This window comes from Falco rusticolus, chromosome 16, assembly GCF_015220075.1.
Source record: "Falco rusticolus isolate bFalRus1 chromosome 16, bFalRus1.pri, whole genome shotgun sequence".
NCBI classification, from domain to species: domain Eukaryota; kingdom Metazoa; phylum Chordata; class Aves; order Falconiformes; family Falconidae; genus Falco; species Falco rusticolus.
In genome coordinates, this window is record NC_051202.1 from 508214 (window position 1) to 527275 (window position 19062).

At 50.3% G+C, this 19062-nt stretch overlaps 1 protein-coding gene across 2 annotated transcripts in view; it reads right to left on the bottom strand.

Annotated features, from left to right (window-relative positions):
* Positions 1-453: 453 nt before the first annotated feature.
* The window catches only part of GRIK4 (glutamate ionotropic receptor kainate type subunit 4), a 134877-nt gene continuing 116268 nt past the window's right edge, over positions 454-19062 (bottom strand). The window contains exons 12-19 of one of the 2 annotated variants that reach the window (XM_037409993.1): positions 17949-18062; positions 10229-10338; positions 7932-8105; positions 7618-7783; positions 5933-6158; positions 4367-4495; positions 1475-1593; positions 454-935 (exon numbers count right to left, since the gene is read on the bottom strand). In XM_037409993.1, coding sequence (XP_037265890.1) covers positions 570-935; positions 1475-1593; positions 4367-4495; positions 5933-6158; positions 7618-7783; positions 7932-8105; positions 10229-10338; positions 17949-18062 — 1404 coding nt within the window. In that variant the 3' untranslated portion in view covers positions 454-569. Of the gene's footprint in view, positions 936-1474; positions 1594-4366; positions 4496-5932; positions 6159-7617; positions 7784-7931; positions 8106-10228; positions 10339-17948; positions 18063-19062 lie in introns of those variants that run through there. The other variant, XR_005107819.1, reaches the window with a different exon arrangement.

Below are 19062 nucleotides of genomic sequence, written 5' to 3' on the forward strand. Positions count from 1 at the left end.
AATGGAAGAAAGACTTCAGCACCTGAAACCTGGTGCCTTGGAGACTAGGTCCTGACATACCCGAAATAAACCAAAACAAAATAATGACTCCTCCCTTCCTGTCCCTTATCCACATCAAATAAAAAGACCCTCCCCCCGCCCTTTGAGAACATCCCCCAAGTAAATCTACGTGATGGGGAGACAGCGCCAACATCCTTTCTCCTGGCCTGGAGTGGAGAAGTTCCAAGAACCGCTCTTGGCCCTGGGTGGGCAATATCTGCTACACCAGTTACCCACCACATCCCTCCTTCCTGCCTCGGAGCCGCGCGGTGGCACGGAGACAAGTGCTGGAGACAGGCCAGCCAGAGGACCTTGCCCCCGCTGCCCAGGCTCTGGCGAGACACGGGTCCTCTTGGACGCCGAAACCAAACCCTCTGGCCAGGCCTGCACGTCAGCCTAAAGGTCCGCCTTGCTCTGGAGAAGCTGGGTAACTGCTTTTAATTTAAAAACAAGTTGACATTGTACAAGTCCGTGTTCTGTAAAATGGAACAGGACCCTCCTGGCCCACCCCAACACCACCTGCCCCAGCACTACTCGGGCTCGCTGCTGTTGGTGGTCTTCTCCCACTCCAAGCTCTCTTCGCTCTGTGCGGGTGAGCCCGCGGACGGCCGTGCCCGGAGCCCCTGAAACCTGCGGCACTCGGGGCACACTCGGATGTGCGTGCACCCTCGGGCAACCAGGGCAGCTTCTTGTGCCAGTCTTTGTGCCAGGGGATCTGGCTCGCCCCCACTGCACAGCTTCCCATTGCTGAGCGTGGTTGTGCTGCGGGCTCGGCGCTCCTCTGGGATAATGGGGCGAGTCCGTATCATTCCCCCTCGCCTCCGATGAGGGTGGAAACTGTCCTTGCAGAGAATGATGTTGCGCAGCTCCGTCACCATTTCTTGGCACACCGACACCTGGAAGGCAGACCCGAGACATACTGCTCACCTAAGTAAGCTGTGAGCCCAGCAGCTGCGTCTGCTCTGGATACTGATGCCAAAGCATTACGGACTCAGTCGTTAATCTGGCCACCAGCTTTCGACATCAATGCTCGGACATTTACACTTGATTTAGCTCAACAGACTCCGCCTCTTGTCAGAGGCCCTCCAGTGTTCTGGATCCCCAGATCAACACAAGACCCAAACCTATTGCAGGTAGAAATGCTCAGAGGTGATCCTGTCTCCAGGAAAGGCACCTGGATGTTATACACATCCTTGACCCCTTCAAAAGCCCTTGGAGCATCCCTACAGCCTCAATCTGAGTAGGAGTGCATGAGAAGCTCGTGCACTTTAGACCCTGCCCAACGCACCCAGCCTTCTCATGCACGTGAGGTCTCATTACTGGGAAGGCTCATCTCAGCCTGGGTGCGTTACTTGCTCCAGAGCACTGCACTGCCGAGCACCCTGCAGATAGTAATGAACACACACTATCCCCTCAGGACACTTTCAGGTCCTACCTCTGACTGTTCAGAGTGCCGAAGGCTCCACAAAAATTCCAGCATTGCCATAAAAATTGCTACAATTAAGCCACAGATAAGAACCACAAAGATTCCACCAATGTTCTCCATTCCCAGGCCTGAAATAAAGGAGAAGAGACAATGCTGTGAAGAGGTAGAAACAACATAAATTGCAAGCATCGCCGTACAGAAATCCCAACTCTTTGCTGTTCAGTTGGCACTGCATGCACCCGGCAAGGGACCAAAAACACACAGCCAGCCCTGTCTTATTAATAGCTAACCGCATGACTCAGATGGCGAACTGAATGACTTGCAATAACTGCACGATCGAAGACACGTTCTCAGAAATGATGATTTTGCAGATAAACAGCAAGTATACTGGAGGGAAGTACAAAGCAATTTGTGGACAAACTGAAAACAGGAGAAAAAATGAGAGATCAATCAGGCACATTAATCCCTGCAAATTATTCACCCAGCTCTAGTTTCTTTGAACTTTGCAAAAGAAGATGAGCAATGTTGTTTAAGAAGCAGAGATGAAGACGACAAGAAAGGGTTTTAAAGGAAGCTGACACCAAAAAAAGCTCCTTTGATTGCATTGCAAAGTGCCACTGAAAAAATTATTACAGCTGCTTGCATTGCAGTAGCAAGGAGAAGTTCCAAACAAGACCAGGAGGACCCAACACTTTTTCACTCTGTACAGTGACTGAATGGGGTCCCTGCCACCAGTGGTGCCTGTTTATGGATCGGGTGCTCTCTGCCCAGCACCCTCTGGCCCACGAGAAGGCAACAACCCCTTCCATGGGGTGACTCATCTCACCTCCTTTGGACCACTGGCTTACAACAGGATGACTACCCCCTCTGCTGATTGTAGGAGCCATTTGGCCACTTGGGCCAAACGCTTCACAGGCAGACAGCTTCGATTAGGGAAGGGACCAAGTTGCCCACACGGCAGCTGCCAGCCCTGTTCTACACAGCTTGCACTCCAGAAAGCTCACCAGCTGGAAGGAAAATCCACCCCTCAGGAACCCGCTCTGAGCTTTCCGTGTGCCAAGGCTGTCACCTCCCTTCCCACCATGGCCCCTTTCCCCAAAACTGCAGCCTGTGCCTCCATCCTGCCCTGCAGAACAGGACCGTGAGAGGAGCTGGGGAGCAGTGCCAGGCTCAGCACACACTGCCTGAGACACAGCTCTGCTCCTGTGCTTGCTGGGTTCGGGTCTCAAGTGGACTGGGCCCCTGATTGGATTGATTACAAAAAGCATGTGGTGCTTTGCACTGAGGTGACTGTACGAGGCCATTACTCAACAAGAACATCTATAAAAATCTTCCTCCCCCCTCTGTAGCATTAAATCAAAGTGTAAGAATCAATGATTTATTGACTTAATCTCTGCCTGGCTTTTAGATATAAAATCTCACCAAAATCCTTGTAAATTGCTGACCTGTTTTTTTCTAAAACTTAGGAGGTCACATTTCTCCCTCCTCCTCCGTCATTCTTTTGGCATTGCCTCTGGAGCAATTTAGCGACTCTGTAAATCAGCTCGCTGCAGAGATGTTTCCACTAAGCAACTGCAGGGCAGAAAACACAGCCCATAATCACAGTTTAGACCCAAGGAAAAGGCCATCCTCTCCTCCCAGCAGCTCTCAAATTTGAATTCAGGGCCCGTACCTCTCTCTACATCCGCCCATCATTCTGCCAGGGTGCCACCTCAGATGCCCATTCCAAGCTCACCGAGACGTATTTCCTTCCTCCATACACATGTACCAGCAGGCTACAGCCTTCCTCATTTCCCAAACTGAGGAAGTGAGCCATGACAGAGCACAGAAAACAGCAGAACAACTTGTCCAGGATCACCGAGCATGCCGGGTAGCACCCAGAGTCTGCTTCGCAGCCGTCCCGTCCCAAAGGCATCTCAAAACAGCCCGCAGACTAAATTCTGCTTCCGAGCTGCTTTTTGCACAGTCCGTGGATTAAAAGGCTCCCATGTGCCTGCTGGCCTCCAAGAGTAACTTCTTAAATAGCTTATTGCCTTGCCCTGAGGCCTGATGTCTTACACTGGGCCAACACCTTCTGTCTCGAGACTCACAGCCCGGCGGCACTGCCAGCACGGAGCAGCACCTTGCATGCGGGGTCGAATCCAGCCGAGCTCCGGAGCGCACAGACACGCACCTACACCTGCTGCAATGTCAAGAAAACAAAAGAGGTACCACAGACCCAGCTTGGCGCTCTGTCTCTGCGCTCAGAAAGGTCAGCGGACTGTCCTTGCGGCTGGGGGACCTGCGGGCCTCCCAGACACCACTTGCTGAGGAAGGGGTGACTGCCAGAACTAAAAAAATGCAGCAACTGTGTTAAGCTGGCAACTGCTCTCATGCTGGGACTTCAGCCTAATGTGGTAGCTTTTATGGCAATTTACATAGCATTAGCCACAAGACTTCGCTCCTCAGTTTACAGATGTACTAATAAAGTCCTTGTGTCCCTTCCCCTGGCTGTTTGAAAGGCACTTTCACTTGGAGCCATTAACCAGCGGGCCTGTGGTGGAGATCCATCTCCCTTGAAGGAACCCAGGATTTTGGTTTGATCCCTTTAGCCATCCATTTTCCCAGACGTTCATTAGAAGCTAATTTACCCTCCATATGCCTCCAATATTTGTCACTTGGTTGTTCCCGCTATCGCTGCCCCAGGCAAAAACACACAGCATGAGGCACAGCAGAGCTGTTTGGCTTTCTCCTTGAATTGTGAAGGAAGGAATCTCAGATCAGAAGAAGAGGAAAAAGTAATTCTCAGGCAGAAAACCTGGCAGCGCTCACGTGCAGATCGACGTTCATCCTTGCACTGCTGGCAAAGATGCTTCTGCTGCCTGGCCCCTTCAGCATGCTACCAGGAGTGGTGTGGCTTACCTTTGGCTCGGTGGTCCTCCTCTTTGGGGCACTTGCCTCCTTCCCACCACTTTCGCTTCAGGATTTCCAGGCGGTTGTTCTCTTGCAACTGGAGAATAGCCAGGTCAAACTCGTCGCGAAACACAGAGCCTGCAACACCAAGAGGTATGTGGTAAGGCACTGCCTCGGCCGGCCTTCCTCCCCACTTGTCCCCGCCACGATGCCCTGCCAGCGTGCCCCACTACAAACGCTCATCTCTGAACGGTTTGGAAGGGGCTTGGGTCCATGTAAGCCCTTGAAACCTGCAGCCTCCCTGCTGGGACTGTGAACTGATTAATGTCATGTGCGGGTGGCAATTTCACTTGTCCACCGAGACCCACGCAGGCCGTTTAAAGAGGCCCATTACAAGGGGGAGGGGGGCTTTGGCTCCAGGGGCAGGGTCTGAACAGGCAGTTCAGCATTGCACCGCTGCTCCTCCAGGCCACTGAGGTCCCTTCTGTCGTTCTGCCTCCAACGTCAACCTTGCTCTAACACTCCTTCCCTCAAACTGGTGCACTGCAACAGCAGCCAGTTCAGCCTACAGGCAAGCCCAGATGCTCACGGCAGAGGAGGCTCACTTCTGCGCTCAGCACCGAGCTCCACTGCGCTCCTGGCACCTGCTACCAGAGGTCCCGAGGAAGGGCCGTGGGAAAGACACAGTTCTGCTGGTAACTCTGCACTACTGTCCCACCCAGCAGCTTTCTGCTCTTCTTATCTGCTACAGTTTCACTGTTTAACAAGACAATGTCAGAACAAATTTAGTCCTGAAAGTAAGGATTTGTATTCACCATCAGGCTACTGTGGCTTTACAAGCTTATGCATGTTAGCTAAACTACAGTGACTGTTTGTGTGACGGTTCTTATGTAATTCACCTTAACTTTGTATTGCTAAGTGCAGGTGCTTAAAGGTCAGGACAACGCTTCCCGAGCCCACGAGACTGGCTGAAAGATCAGCCGATTGCTTGGAATAACAACTACTACATCCTTTTTCTGTGCTGCCCTGGGAGATGACGTTCTCTTGGTAGCTCTCGCATTTGAAAGACAAAACCCCTGCATTTGTTAAACTTGATTATTAGCTCAGATAGTCACTGAATTGCCCAATTCTCTGTCCCGGAGTTTTAAGAACCACCAGCTGTTAAGAAACTTGTGCTAAAAACTACAAGGGTTGCAACAGCATTACTTTTACAGCACTTCTGAGATAAAACAAGCAGCACAAAACGTTCAAAAACACTGGTTCAAAAGGGAAACAGTCAGCAAAGAGCATATATGCAGAAAATAAGCAGCAATTTTGAAACATCTTTCACATGAATTATTTGAAGAGCCGCAGTCGCGTGTCACATGGCTCTGGAGCAGAGCAGGGTCTCGTACATCTGGCTCTGAGCGCGCACCTTGGGCAACTGCAATCTATTTGCTTTTCCTCCCAAGATAAAAAACGACCCTGGGCAGAGCTGTGAAACGTGACATTGGCTTTAGAGCTGGTTCAGCCTTTCAAACGCTCCGGTCCTCTGTCGACAGCTGAGAAGGACTAGAATTTTTCTTCACTGCCTACCGACGGGCATGCCAATCCCGTAGCCCTTGGTGTCCAGAAGGCCCCCGACCTGCGTGAGGTTGCAATTGCGCTGACGATAATACTCGTTCATGGTGGACTCCAGCAGGAAGGCGTAATTGGAGTTCAGCACGCGCGCAATCCCTTCCTCCGTGCTCTTCACAAAGACACTTGGCTGCTTGGAGTACATGTAGTTCCACATCCGCTGGTACGTCTGGTAGCGGGAGTTCTGCAGGAGAAAGGAGGCAAGTGCAGCTAAGGTAGGAGCACCTTGCTGAAGCGTAACCCAAATTAGGTTAGTCACACAAATTAGGACGTCACACAAATTAGACGCCACTATGAAAAGGCCACAATTGGGAAAAGAGTCAAAGGATTTGGATGCCTAACCTCCATTTATTTCAATGAGGTTCAGAGGTCCAAATATCTTGGTGGATTTGAGACTTTGTTGGCAAAGCTGGGCATGAAATGCATGCCTAATTCTAACAGGTTGCAGCAAAGCTCTTTGCATAAATTCAATTTTAGAAAAATACATGGAGTATTTTTGCTGGAGAGCCTCAGGGAATCTGCTGCTGACCTAGTTACTGCCCTCATCTGTCCAGCTCTGTCCCCTGGGTGCAGTCACTTGGGCAAAGGACAGACGAACAGGGTGTGTGTTTGCTCCTGATTCGCTGCACTTTTAAACCTTAATCCTGTGTGTTAGTGTCAGGGGAAACAGCTGCCAGGACGGGCTACAAGGCAAGGTGCTCCAGCGTGGACATCGGTCTCATGCAGCCAGGAACTGAGGGGTGGTGAGGACAGCCTCAGCCACCTGCTCAACCCACCATTACATTCAACCCACCATCGTTACACCAGAGGCAAATGGATCCCAACACAGTTTAAAGTGTTGCAAATGGTACAAGAGGATCTTTTCCTAATTTCTTCTCCGATAATTCTCAGCAGCTCCCACACCCGCCAGGCAGTGCAGAATCACAGTCAGGATTTTAAACTTGAAAGCCTTCCTGAAAAGAACCGAGTGCCTCATATACAACCACCTTAGCCACTTGGGCTCTGTTCAGCTCATTTTAGATGTAACGTTCTGCTTTAAAGTAGCTTTTTGCCAAACCCCTGAAGGGTGTAAAGTTGGGCTGAAAAGCTCAGGCTCACTCGAGAGATTTCTCAGGCTTCTCAATTCAGTTCAGACTCAGAGAGGGGAAAAAGTGAGAAAAGCGCTCTCTCCTCTCAGAATTTCAACAAGTAATAAATAAATAATCCTCAAGCAGATCTTTGTGCATTCAGAGCACTGCAGAAAAGATTCACTCATTTATTTCCCTTCTGAATAGAGCAGGGAAGATAAAAATTAAATTCAGCTAAATTGCCTGCATAAGTTTGCATACACTTGACTGACTTGTTTTCAGTGCCACTGACCACACATACAGACTCCAGCACCGTGCCTATGCTAGCCTACCTGGGGTCTGCAAATGTTTCTTTGCTTACCCAACTAGGGGACTGTCATGTAAAAGTCAAGATCACATCAAAATTGCAGAGAGACCCAGTCCTGTGCAACCAAGCAGCCAGGGGTCTCTAGAAGCCCCCTCCATGCCAGAAACCGGAATGGAACCAGCACAACAGGCTGGGCTGACCTCCAAATCTGATTAACGGGTGCCATCTGCACCCCCTGCCCCAGTTATTAGCAGAAGAATGGGGTTTACTTGGAAGAAGGTCATGCTGGAGCCACCGTGAATGGTGCCGTACTCGATGGCTGTCTGGTCAGCCAGGTCATCTACGGATTCGATGGGGACGTCCATCCGCTGCACAGTGAGGAAGGCTGCCAGATTGGCTGTGTAGGAGGAGATGATGATCAAGGTGAATGCCCACCTAGGGAAAGGGAAATTCAAGATGGTGACCTGAGATTTCCCCACAGACTGAATCTGGTCTCCATCCCCACCCTCCGCCTCTCCATCTGCTGCTGCCCAGAAAAGACCTGCAGAGAAGCCTTCCGTCAGGGGAGGGCTGACCTCCTTACCAGACTCCACTGACACAGCGCGTGGACAGTGCCTGGGGGGCAATGGTGGAGCCCTGCTGCATGAATCCCCCGACTGGAAACCACAAGCTGTTGCCGAGAGAGTACTGATTCACGAGAAGATTGCATCTACCTTGTGAGCAGGGGTGGGGGCTGTACCACTCGTACGGTGTCAATCTAAAATGACAAGATACAGGTAGCTCAGTAATTTCACTGGGAAATGGGGCACTTTGGAGAACAGAAGCAAAAACCAGAAAAGCTGTGAAGCCCTAGCTCTTCTGGAGGCAGATTTTTCTGAGGAGGAAACTCTTTGCTGTCAATTGATGCCCAGGGCTCAGAGCTGTGTGAAATGCTTGCTCTAAGACTCAGAAGCCAGAGGCTTTCTTGTAAAGATTTCCAAAAGTTTTGAGAGGCTCTGCTGAAAATCTGGGCATGGGCTGCAGGGAGGCTGGAGCCCTGTGTGTAAATTCGCGCCACAGACAACCACAACAATAATTCCAGATGTGCACAGACTTGACGTAAAATTGAAATCAAACATCTCTGGCCATGTTCCCTGCTGGATAATGAGCATCAATGGGAAGTTCAAAAGTGAAGTGTGTGAGACCCAACTGCATGACACCTTCATAACAATAACTGTATTGGTGCAAATGGTTGTGCTGAGAAGGTATGGTTGCCCTGGCAAGGTCTAGGTCTCAGGTCCAGTTTGAAGCCAAGTACTGGTCTTTCAAAGCATCACATACTTTCAGGGCTCAAGGGACAGGACAGAGGTGGGAATCTGAAACAGATGACAGCCTGTCACTGAAGTGACTGTAGCCTAGCGCTCCTTTTTTTGCTGTTTCCAATCCTCAGTTCCCTAGTTGTTAAGAAAGTCTTCTGATTCCTGTGCTGCAGTACACTCTATTGCTAATGGTTAACCAAGCTGGTGCCTGGGAGGGGTCATTTTGGGGATATTGCTGATACAGCTGCAGGGCTCTGCCAGCTTACACATCATTTAAATAAGATGAGGTGTTTATTTTTGTTTCGGCATCTCCCACCTCACTGTGATGCCACGGAGGCAGAGGTTATGTCTTCTACGGTTGGATCAAGCACTAGCAGTAAAGAACACTGCTCCGGTAGTCTTCTGCAATTCACAGGGTCAAAAGCTCCTCACTGCTGAGAAAGGCAGAGAGCAGTGTCCAAAGCTCCATCCCCAGCGGGAAGCTCTGTAAAGGCACCTTTTTGGAGGATCATGTTTAAAACATGAGGAGGGAGCTAAAGAGGCACCAAATCTCAGTCTGCAGAGCACACCGGACTGCATTATTCAATGTTTTCTTCAGAACTACATTTCTGAGGCTGTAATAGTATTTGAAGAAACCATTAAAGTCCTGTCAGGATGACAACTTTAGCCATGCTAAGGGACAGGGTGACAGCACAGTTCCAACTTTTTGTAATGAGGATCGGGTGCTAACTGTGTCCTGAAAGAGCTGTCAAGCCCCGAGCACATTTTTGGTGCACACTGCTGGGACACGGTTCAACTCTGTCTGAAAAGGCCCATCTATGCCACCAGCCACAAGCCGTTTGTTAGGAGGCCAGGGAAAACAGCAGTGGAGCACGGACCCAGGGCCTCGATGGGAGACACGCTGCCCACAAGCACTCAGTGATATATTTTAAGGCTGATTTAAATTAGTCGTAGGGAAACGGAACTGAGAGCTGCCAAGTGAGGCTCTGCACATCAACCAAGAAGCTGCTGAAAGATATTAATGAATTTTCTTTTTTGTACACACTGGGTTTTACAAGGCCAGAGGAACCAAACATCACTACTGGCATTCGTGTTCGTATCTCTGAACGCATTTGCCGGTACCTGCCAGCCTCCACCCTCCCCGTCCAAGACACGTGGCTGCTTTATCTGTTGCAGATCCAGCATCTACAGAGAGCAGCACCACTTGCCCAGCACCAGCCCTACTCCCACCTTTCCTACGCAGCTCTCCGCGTCGGCACCCTCCGCTGTGGCCAAGTACGCTCCTTGGCGGCACGCTGCTCCTGGCTGCCCCATCCCAGCCCTTCCCAGGCCATCCCAGGGCTGCCATACGCAGCGGTGACGTGCCTGCGCGGGCGCTCAGCAGCAAAGCCCCAGTCCCCAGCTGGCGGAGGGCAGGGGGCTGGGAGGCATCTGCCCCCTTACTGCCCGCTCCACACTGCTGACCTGGGGGGTGTCCCCAGTGTCCCCCCCCCAGCCCCTCACCACACACGCCCCCACGGGTCCGGGAGCGGGACGCTAGATGGCACCGTGAGGAAGGAAAAGGCACCGCCAGCCACATTACCGAGCGACCAAGAAGAGGACGCAGCTGACAGCCAGGTAGGCGAGCAGCATGAAGAGCCAGACGCCAGGGGAAAAAGGATCCAGGAACGAGAAGTAACCAGGTTTGCGGCCCTGGAAGGGAAACAAAAAGGAGTTTGACCTGCTTGTACTTCTACAAATTAAATAGTTCACTCGGAAACAACAGACAGAAATGCACCTGCCCTGACGCTGCCAACAGATGAGAGCGACAGAAGGGAAATCAACAGGGCTTTGCAAAAGCCTTGCCGGGGAAAGAGGTGACAGCAAATGCAACAAATGACCGGGTCCTGCAGCATCTCCTCGCTGGGATTCACCTCCTTAGACTATTCTTCTGCCCACCTCAACCACTTTCGTTCCTCCAGGCAAAGAACTAGGTGAATTGATAGAAGAGTCGAGACAATCGCAGCGCTCTGCCCTCCCCAGGGTGGGATGTGCTGCACCCCTCACCCGCAGAGCCCCCCACCCGCAGCCCTTGCCCACCCGGGCAGGCTGCACACCATGGCTGCTGGGCAGGAGGGGGCTCCCCTGGGAGAGCACGCTCAGCGCAGAGGTGGGTGGGATCCTTTGCACGAAGCAGAGTGGGGAGAAAAAGAAAAAAAGATACTTTTGCAATATTTCTGGTTTGCTTTCTTCAGCCTTGAAATGCTTCCTCTCCACAAAACTCAATAAAACTATTACTTTTATCTCAGGGAACATGATATTTTTATCTCCAGGATGCGTCAGAATTTCCTGTTTTTTCTCAGCAAACCACCTTTCCTTGAAAAATAAGGCCTCACTGCTAATAAAAGCAAGTTGATCTTCTCTCAAAGTACCTTAAATTTTCACAAGGACACTGCCACCACTGAAATCTTGTCAAATGTAGCACAATTTGTGCAAAGGGAGGATTAACTTTCTGGTGAGTGTACTTCTCCCGCCACCACCAGCTCTGCGTACGCAGCCCCTCCGGGGTGGGAAGAGCGCTAGTTTACCTCCGACCACACTCAGCGCCACTGTGGGCGACAATGGGCGAGCTGGAAATACAGCACAAGCCACAGGACTAAAGAAGTGCTCTTTTGCTTCCTGTGCAATTTATAATACCCACGCAGAGCAGAAAGCGCTTTGTTTTAGCACTGCACACCCCTGGTATGCCCCTCTACCCCAAACACTGCAAATCCGGGCAATGCTCCTCTATCTCAGGCATTTCGTCTCCTCTTGAGAGACTCCCAGCAAAAGCATGCAGCTCCCAGCGCAGGACTAAAGGCCTGCGGTAACCCCGTGGGAATGCGAGCCCTTTGCTCACAGGAGCCTGTATCTTCTGCCCCACACCACCGTCGGTCCCGGCATCACCAGACCTCAAGCTCTACAGTTCCCCCAAGCACATGTAGCCAGGAAGCTGCCCACGACTCAGAGCTCCTGAGAAGGCTTTTACTGTAAAGTCAGAGTGGAAACAGCCTTTTATCGCATCTCGGCCAGGCTGTCAGTGTATTTCTTACTGGCACCTTGCTCTGTTGTGTGCTGAAAGCGTCTATCACTGTTTGCTCAATGCAGCTCGCTCCAGCAGCCGTTTCCCAGCACTTGCAGCATGGCAGCTGCTCCGCTGTAGGTTGCTTGCTTTACACAAAAGCTTCTGCTGAGGATCATCTTTGACACACAGAGGCCTCATTTTTCCCTAGTCCGATGCCTTACGCTGCCTGTCTGTGACACCACATAAACTAATAATAGCTGGTAATAAATAACACCTCACCTCAATTGCCGTTGCAAACCCAGAGCCATCAAAGACCAGAGTGCTGATATTTTAAAGCTGTGCTTAATCCAAAGGTGGTGAATAATTTTCTGTTTTCACAAAAGTCCCCAGGAAACATAGCTGCTTTTTTTTTTTCCCTTTCTCCAGTCTCAGACCAGCACTAGAAATTCCATTTCTAGTCAAAAACAGTTTTACTACTGAAGTATTCCTATCTTATGCAGAACCTGAATTTTACAAGGTCTTGGTAGTTCTTCTGAAGGCTAAGCTGTTGCACAAAAATCTTCCTCTACTAAAAATATCTAGGAAACTGTGATGTTCTCAGCTCCAGAGGGACTGTAACATCTCAGCAAACTCTGTCTTGCACAATGTAAAGACCCACCACATCGTTGCATCCTACCCCTGTATCCTCGTGGACTAAATGAGCTTGAGCTTGGGATCTACATTATCATTTTTAGACATTTAGGTAAAAAGCTTATTAAGCTTTTTAACAAAAAGAGATGAGTTAAGAATCAGTGGTTCAGACCATCCTGCATCCATTTTCAGATTAATTTAAAGTCACTTCCCAAGCAAAGGTTCGGGTTCTCCCAGGTATAATTCCAGAGTCTCTCTTTAAGATAAGATCTTTTCCTTACCGCTTTACCTTATTGTGCTTGGTATAAGCAGGTGAGGTACAAAAAGTGAAAAGATACTACATTCTTCTTTTGTCCTTTTCCTTTTTTCTTTTTTTTTTTTTTTTTTTGTCAATTTCCGCTGTTTTCTGCTTTTCCTTATATTTTTCCCATAAACTCAGAGAGAGACAAATGCCTGCGACAGCCAGCATCTGCACCCAAACCAAGCCCCTTCAGAATCAGAGATGCTGCTGGAGACTACACCCTCAGCATCCTGGAGGAACTCACTTCCAGTACCGACCTTTGCTCACCTTGTTGGAGCTCCTCCCACTAGTTCAGAGAGGTGAGACCATCTCATGAGTGGTCTGCAGCTCCAGGATGCACTCCCTCCAGTCCCGCCCAGAGGATCACGGACCTCTCAATGCCAACAGGATGCCAAAGGTAGCATCCTTGAACCTCTTCTCCTTAGCAACTGCATGGCTTTTCTGGATGCCCCACAGGTGCCTGGTTCCTTTTTCATCTAGAGCTAACCTGCCTCAGCTGCCTCTGTTCTTCCACAGGTGTTTACACCCTCAAGAACCAAATGAGGCAATGGGAACCTGCAAGGCTTTACTGCCTGCCCTCCGCCAAGCAAACTGGAGGTTCTCGAGCAGCAGATCATTCCAGGTGACTTATCCCTCCCTGGCATCAAACTCCCAGGCACTGGCGGTGCCTCAGCCGAGGCTCCCTCATGAGATGCTCCTGCAACAAAGTTCCTTCCTGTAATTAAGGCTTAGATGTCTTCTCTACGTTTCTGGGGCAGTTTGTCAATAAATTACACTCATTAAGGAAAATGCGTTGGAAGCTTTAAGTCTCAGGCTTGGCAATGACTCTCTCCTGTGACTTTACAGTAGTAGTAGTTCTGGTTCTTTTCAGCTACAGTAATTTTCAGGCTGCTGCTACATATTCCTTTCATTCACAGTTGTGGATAAGAATAAAGATATTCTGTTCCCACGGAGGGCACAAACTCTCTCTTATCTGTCTGTTTTGAAGATGGGAATGACAATATCTGGAATCTGTCAGATATTTTTAGCTGTTCCCAATACAGCTTTGTTAATTGGAAGAGCTATTTTTCCTGGAATAGAAATGTTGAAAATGTCCAATAATTGATGAAGACCTCCTGCAAATCCTCAGATGGAAGCAGGAGAGATTCATTTACCCTCTTCAGTTGTTCTTGAAAGTCTTCCTTTTCCATCACGAGAGAACCAGTTTTCTGGACAGATACTGGCGACCGAAGAGCCTGAATTTGCAGGACATCTGGGAAGAGGAGGAGGAGTGGAGCTATATGACACGGTCCTATATTTGTCTGTGTTCAGGTTTGTAAGAGACCTGACAACTCCCTGCCTGCCCTGTGCACGCACACAGGGTCCGAAGGGACCCCAGCGCTTGCCTGCTCCCTCTCACAGAAGCAGCCAGCCCTAACCCATGTCATTTCTCATAGACATTTGTCCCTAACAAAGGCAGGCAAGAGAACTCTCTTTTGTCTCTCTAAGTCAGAAGTAAAGCAAGAAAACTCAGGCTGGGAAGGCAGAGACGTTGATGTGTGCTAGGTATAACTGCAGAGCATTCGGTCTCACCGGAACAAAGTGTGTATGTTCTAGGATGACCACATCTGATCCAGAGCCCTCCCTCTCCAGAGCCCTTCCTCTGGAGTCGATAAGCAAAACCCAAGCACACGCTGCTGTGAATCCTGCGCTGTGAATCCTTTGGGGTCATCAGACGGTCCACAGCTAACAGGCCAACAAGCACCATGGTCCTGGCCATGCCTGGGGCCAGCAGTTGCTTCCATCCCTGCGTCAGTGAGGCAGGTGGCTTGCTGGCAGAGTGGCACAGGTTGTCAGGAGGGGTGCTCAGCTCCTCTGCCCCAGCTGTCAAGCCTCCTCTGGCTGGAATGAAGGAGCTATTCATTCACTCCTTCCATTTCGTGTCTTCTGCAGCAATCAAGTAGAACCACTTTAAGCCTCAGTTCTCATAACCTAAACTCAGCTTTTCCAGCATACTTGCCAAATCTACATTTTCTCATCTTAAGACAGAGCATAGAAAAGACTTTCAGGGCTAATGAGGCAGAATCATGTGCTAGTTAGTCTCCTCTGTTCCCTGCCACAGAGGCAGGTATGTGAGCAAAAGTATGTGCATGGTACAAACAAACTTGATTTTCAACATCCCTCTGCCCTGAAGTGGTACTGGGCACCTGGTTTCTGCTTCTGCCATAGTGTCACCTGCCTGCCATAGTGTCACCTGCCTCCTGCCTTCCACAGGTCCCACCAGCCGGTCAGAATGGGAATATTATAAAACAAAGCAAGCCTTTTCTCTTAGCAGCCTGCAAGTGAGAAAGCCTATTAAGAGTCCCTGTGTCGGAAATCCATCCTTGATTATATCACAAGTGAAACTGAGAAAAATGACAGCCCCATTTAAAGCTGCCATATTTGGTTACGTGTGATAAGAGACACACACACTGTTGTCGCTGGGTTGGCGGGGTGGGAAGGAGAAAGGGGGGAGAAATGACTTGCCACTGGAGTTACATGGAAATTAAAATAAAATGTCATCACACTGGGAGGAGATCAGGGTGTGGAGGCAACTCCTTAGCAAGAGATTTATTTATGGTTATTTATTAGGCTATGGCTGCTCTGCGCCGTGATCAACGTACGTCAGCTGCAGTTTCCAACATTGCAGAGATGCTCATCGGGGCGGGGAAGGGAGGGGCCGGGAGCAGATGGGCTGTGGGGCTGCCTTGCCCCGCTCCGCAAACCCGTCCTTCAAGGGAAACCACAGCAATTAGCTATCCTGCCTGTCCTCGTTAAATAAATATTTACCAGTTTCATAAGTTAATTACCACACAGCTCGCAGACGCTCTCCCCCAGCTAAGCAGGAATGGTCTGGACAAGGAGGGGCCAAGTGCTGCAGAAGGAAGGGGGAGCTCGGAGCTCCCTGCTCCCGGGGAGGGCAGGGGCCCAGGCTGCCCCACCATCGCGCCTCACCGCCTGCACGCAGCAAAGCAGGGCTCGCTGCGGGGTGACCAGACCTGGGAGATGCCCTGCATCTCCTGTGCCAGCCTGCCTGGGTCACTGGGCAGCTTCCCCACCCAAAATCCTAACCGGGTCCTTATCAGGCAGCTGAAGACCAAGTCCTGACTGATGGCAGGGGACTATTTGCCAAACACTTTTTAGGACTGTAATTATTAATCCTGTTCAGTTTGGTAAATGCCTGAAGGGCAGGCCGAGCATGGCTGTGTTGTGTTACTCTGGTACCAGCGCAAGCAGCAGATGGTCCCTGCCCTGAAGAACTTACACTCTAAGTAGATGTGTCAGACACATTTACATCGAGCTCGTGCAGAAGCAGCAGCAAATGCTTTGCACTTATACAGCAGATCACATGCAAACCCTGCACCAATATTCCCGTCTTCCCTCCGGAGGGAGCACCGTCAGCCTCACACTGTTCAGGGAATGATGCCTCCTTAAGGGACTTGCTGAAGGTTACGGTGTAAAGTGGAGACAGAGAATGCACGGGACTCAATCCCCAAACTTTAGAAGTGTATGCGAGAAAGGAAGAAACTCAATTATAATTCCAGCCGAGGGATGCTGGCAGGAACACCTCCCGGATCCACGGGGCAGCTGATGCTGTTGAAGAGTACGTGTAGCAGGGAAGGGACGGTTACATCGGTTACATTTTATTTCTTGGAGCTTGAAGAGTCTGACCCTTTCTGATCAGTTAAGTCATTGATCCTAACTTCTGCACGTACCAGAGGAAACAGAATTTTAACTAGATTTTAATTACTTGTCTGTTCTTGGCAGAAGCCACACAGCACAGAGATGTATGTGCAAGTTTGTTTATGTTCATACCAAACGCTGCATCCTTAACAGCCTTCCGAATGGAGAGGGGGGCTGGGAGAAGTAGCTTTAAAATTGTTTTATCCTTTTGGCTGCTATTGTTGAGCTGATGGGAAACCAAGACTGTAATTCGCATCACACTCGGCACTGTACAGAGCACACTTCCAAAATGCAGACTGGGAATAGTATGACATCCTGATGCAAAGGACCTGGCTGCCAGAACTCGCCCCCTGTGACACCAGGGAACAGGGGACTTTGCCTGGCCCATATGGGCGTAGCTGGGGAAAATCTGTTGTCTCCTGAGCTTCAGAAAGAAGCTAGAACAACTAAAATGGGAATGCAAGAGAATCCACGAGAATTTAAGACAAGTATTGCCTCTAAGCAAAGACACGACACAACGCCACGTGCACGCTTGCACATGTGAATCCCCTGGGCACATTCACAGCTACCCTGCTCCAAGCCACCAGCCCTCATGTTGCCAAACAGCCACCACCGAATGCCCGACCTGCCTTTCGGGCGGCAGTGGATAACCATGCCGCTGCTGCCGCCCGAGTTGCAAGAGAGTATTGAATGCAGCGGAGTGACAACCAGAGCTAGCTGCTGACCAACAGCGTGCCTCCCTTCTCGCTCCTCCCTGGCCGACGCAGAAGCAAGGGGGTCTGAGAGGACCCGGGCAGGGCAGGGAGCGCCCTAAGAGTAAGATGCCTTCCTTGGGCTGCAGGGCGTGCTGATCTTTAGGGTACCAAACAGCTGAGGGAAGGCAGATGAGAAGGCTGAGCCCGTGCAGGGCAAGGAGCTAATTGCCCACAGTGGAGTTCAGCCTGCCGCCCTGCCTGCTCCGGGACGGTGCCCTGGGCCACCCAGCAGCGCCGTTTTTCCCCTTTCCTGCCTGTGATTAAGAAAGCAGAGGACCAATCTGCGCGTAAAGCATTTAAAGCAGGTCACAGCAAAGAAAGTGATCCCAGATATCTTCCTGGCTTGATCTGGGCCCCAGCACCAGCTCGGTGCACCCTGCCGCTGTCCCAGCTCAGCCTCCCCGCGAAGTGCCAGTGGACGGTGACTCCCGGCCAGGTTTGCTGTGGTGGTGGTGCTGCCCAGCCGTGCTGCTGCGCCCATCCAGCCTGGCCTGCCCTCCAGCACACCTCGCCACGGCGGGCTCAGCGACACGCTAAAGCCATCCTAAGGCTTTTGCCAGGCCTGAGGCAGAGCCACACAAGCTGCCATATACCCACACCTCCCCTGGTAGCCCTGATCTGATACCAGTGTCCTGTGCCTGGGGACGATGGGGAAGGGGAGCCAACAGGGTTTGAACAACGGGAAAAGAATGCACTGAGCTGGCAGCAAAGGCAGAAAGACAGAGAAAAGGAGGAAGTAAAGGTAAAGCATGTTTGCGCTTAAATAAGCAACCAAAATATTTTTACGAGTCACTCATTTTTCTTCTATAACCAGGCACGTTTGCATGCAAATAATAGAGGGACATAAAAGGTTATAAAATAACTCTCTTACCATATGAACTCGGTAGAGGATGCTAATTCCCAAAGTCATGAATGGCTTAGAGAAATCAATCACCTTCTCCCGCTCCGCGGTAATTGTCAGCCCCGCCACGGCCAAATCAGCTTTCTGGAGAGAAAGGATAGCAGAGAAGATCAGAACCCTGAGCCTGGGAAAGGCGCCGAGCAGCGAAAGCTGCAGCACCATGCCCGAGACCACACACGACACCCAGTCCTGGAGGATGGATGTCCCGTCTTTCTGGGACAGGGTGCATCTGCTGTGGGGCAAAACCCACACTCTGTGGAAACCACGGGAGTGTTGCTGGTGATGTCCACTAGTTCCGACTGTGCTACTGAATCCCTCTCCCTGAGTGGGTTTCGCATAAGCCCTGCTCAAACACACCCCAAAGTTTAACCCACCTTGTGCTCCAGACCACTTTCCCCGTTTTTCCTTCCCTCACCTGGGCGTTCTTATCTGTATACTTACAGGCTGGAAAAGCACAAAGCTGCCAGCAGTGGGGAGCCAGCGGTGCTAGGGGTTGTACTGACAGTGAACAAAAGAGCAGCCCCTGCCCCAAGGGCTCGCAGCCTGATTGCCCCTTCTATTAGTAGAATGCTCCTGGCAAAACAGGAGCCATCAAGACAACAATTATTGTACTACCCTAAAGATACATCCTCTCCCTTCCAAAGCCCCTGCTGAACACAGCTGTCCCCTTCAGACAAGACTGTTACTTACAAGCGCCACAGGTAGAAAAGCATAACAAAGCAGCATCATTACTCCCGTACCCTGAGTCATGAAGTTTACAAGCCTGTCAACCCCAGACTTCCAAACTTGCAGATCAGTCTCCAAAAAATTCAGAGGACTGGCATAAAAATTTCCAGATTGACTTGCAAAGCAAAGAGATTAGGGGAAAAAAATAAAAATTATTTCTTCCAATGTTAATACCCTTGTAATATAGATAAGGGATTTGAATTTTAAATATTATTTTTATTATTATAGCTCTTTTAATGTCTGCAATTGCTTTCTGTAAAAATGAAACCTCCTCCATTCCCTTACACATTTGTTTGCCCGCTTTGCAAGATGATGATTATGCAAGTGGAAAAAGAGAAAGGGGTGGGAAGAAAAGCTA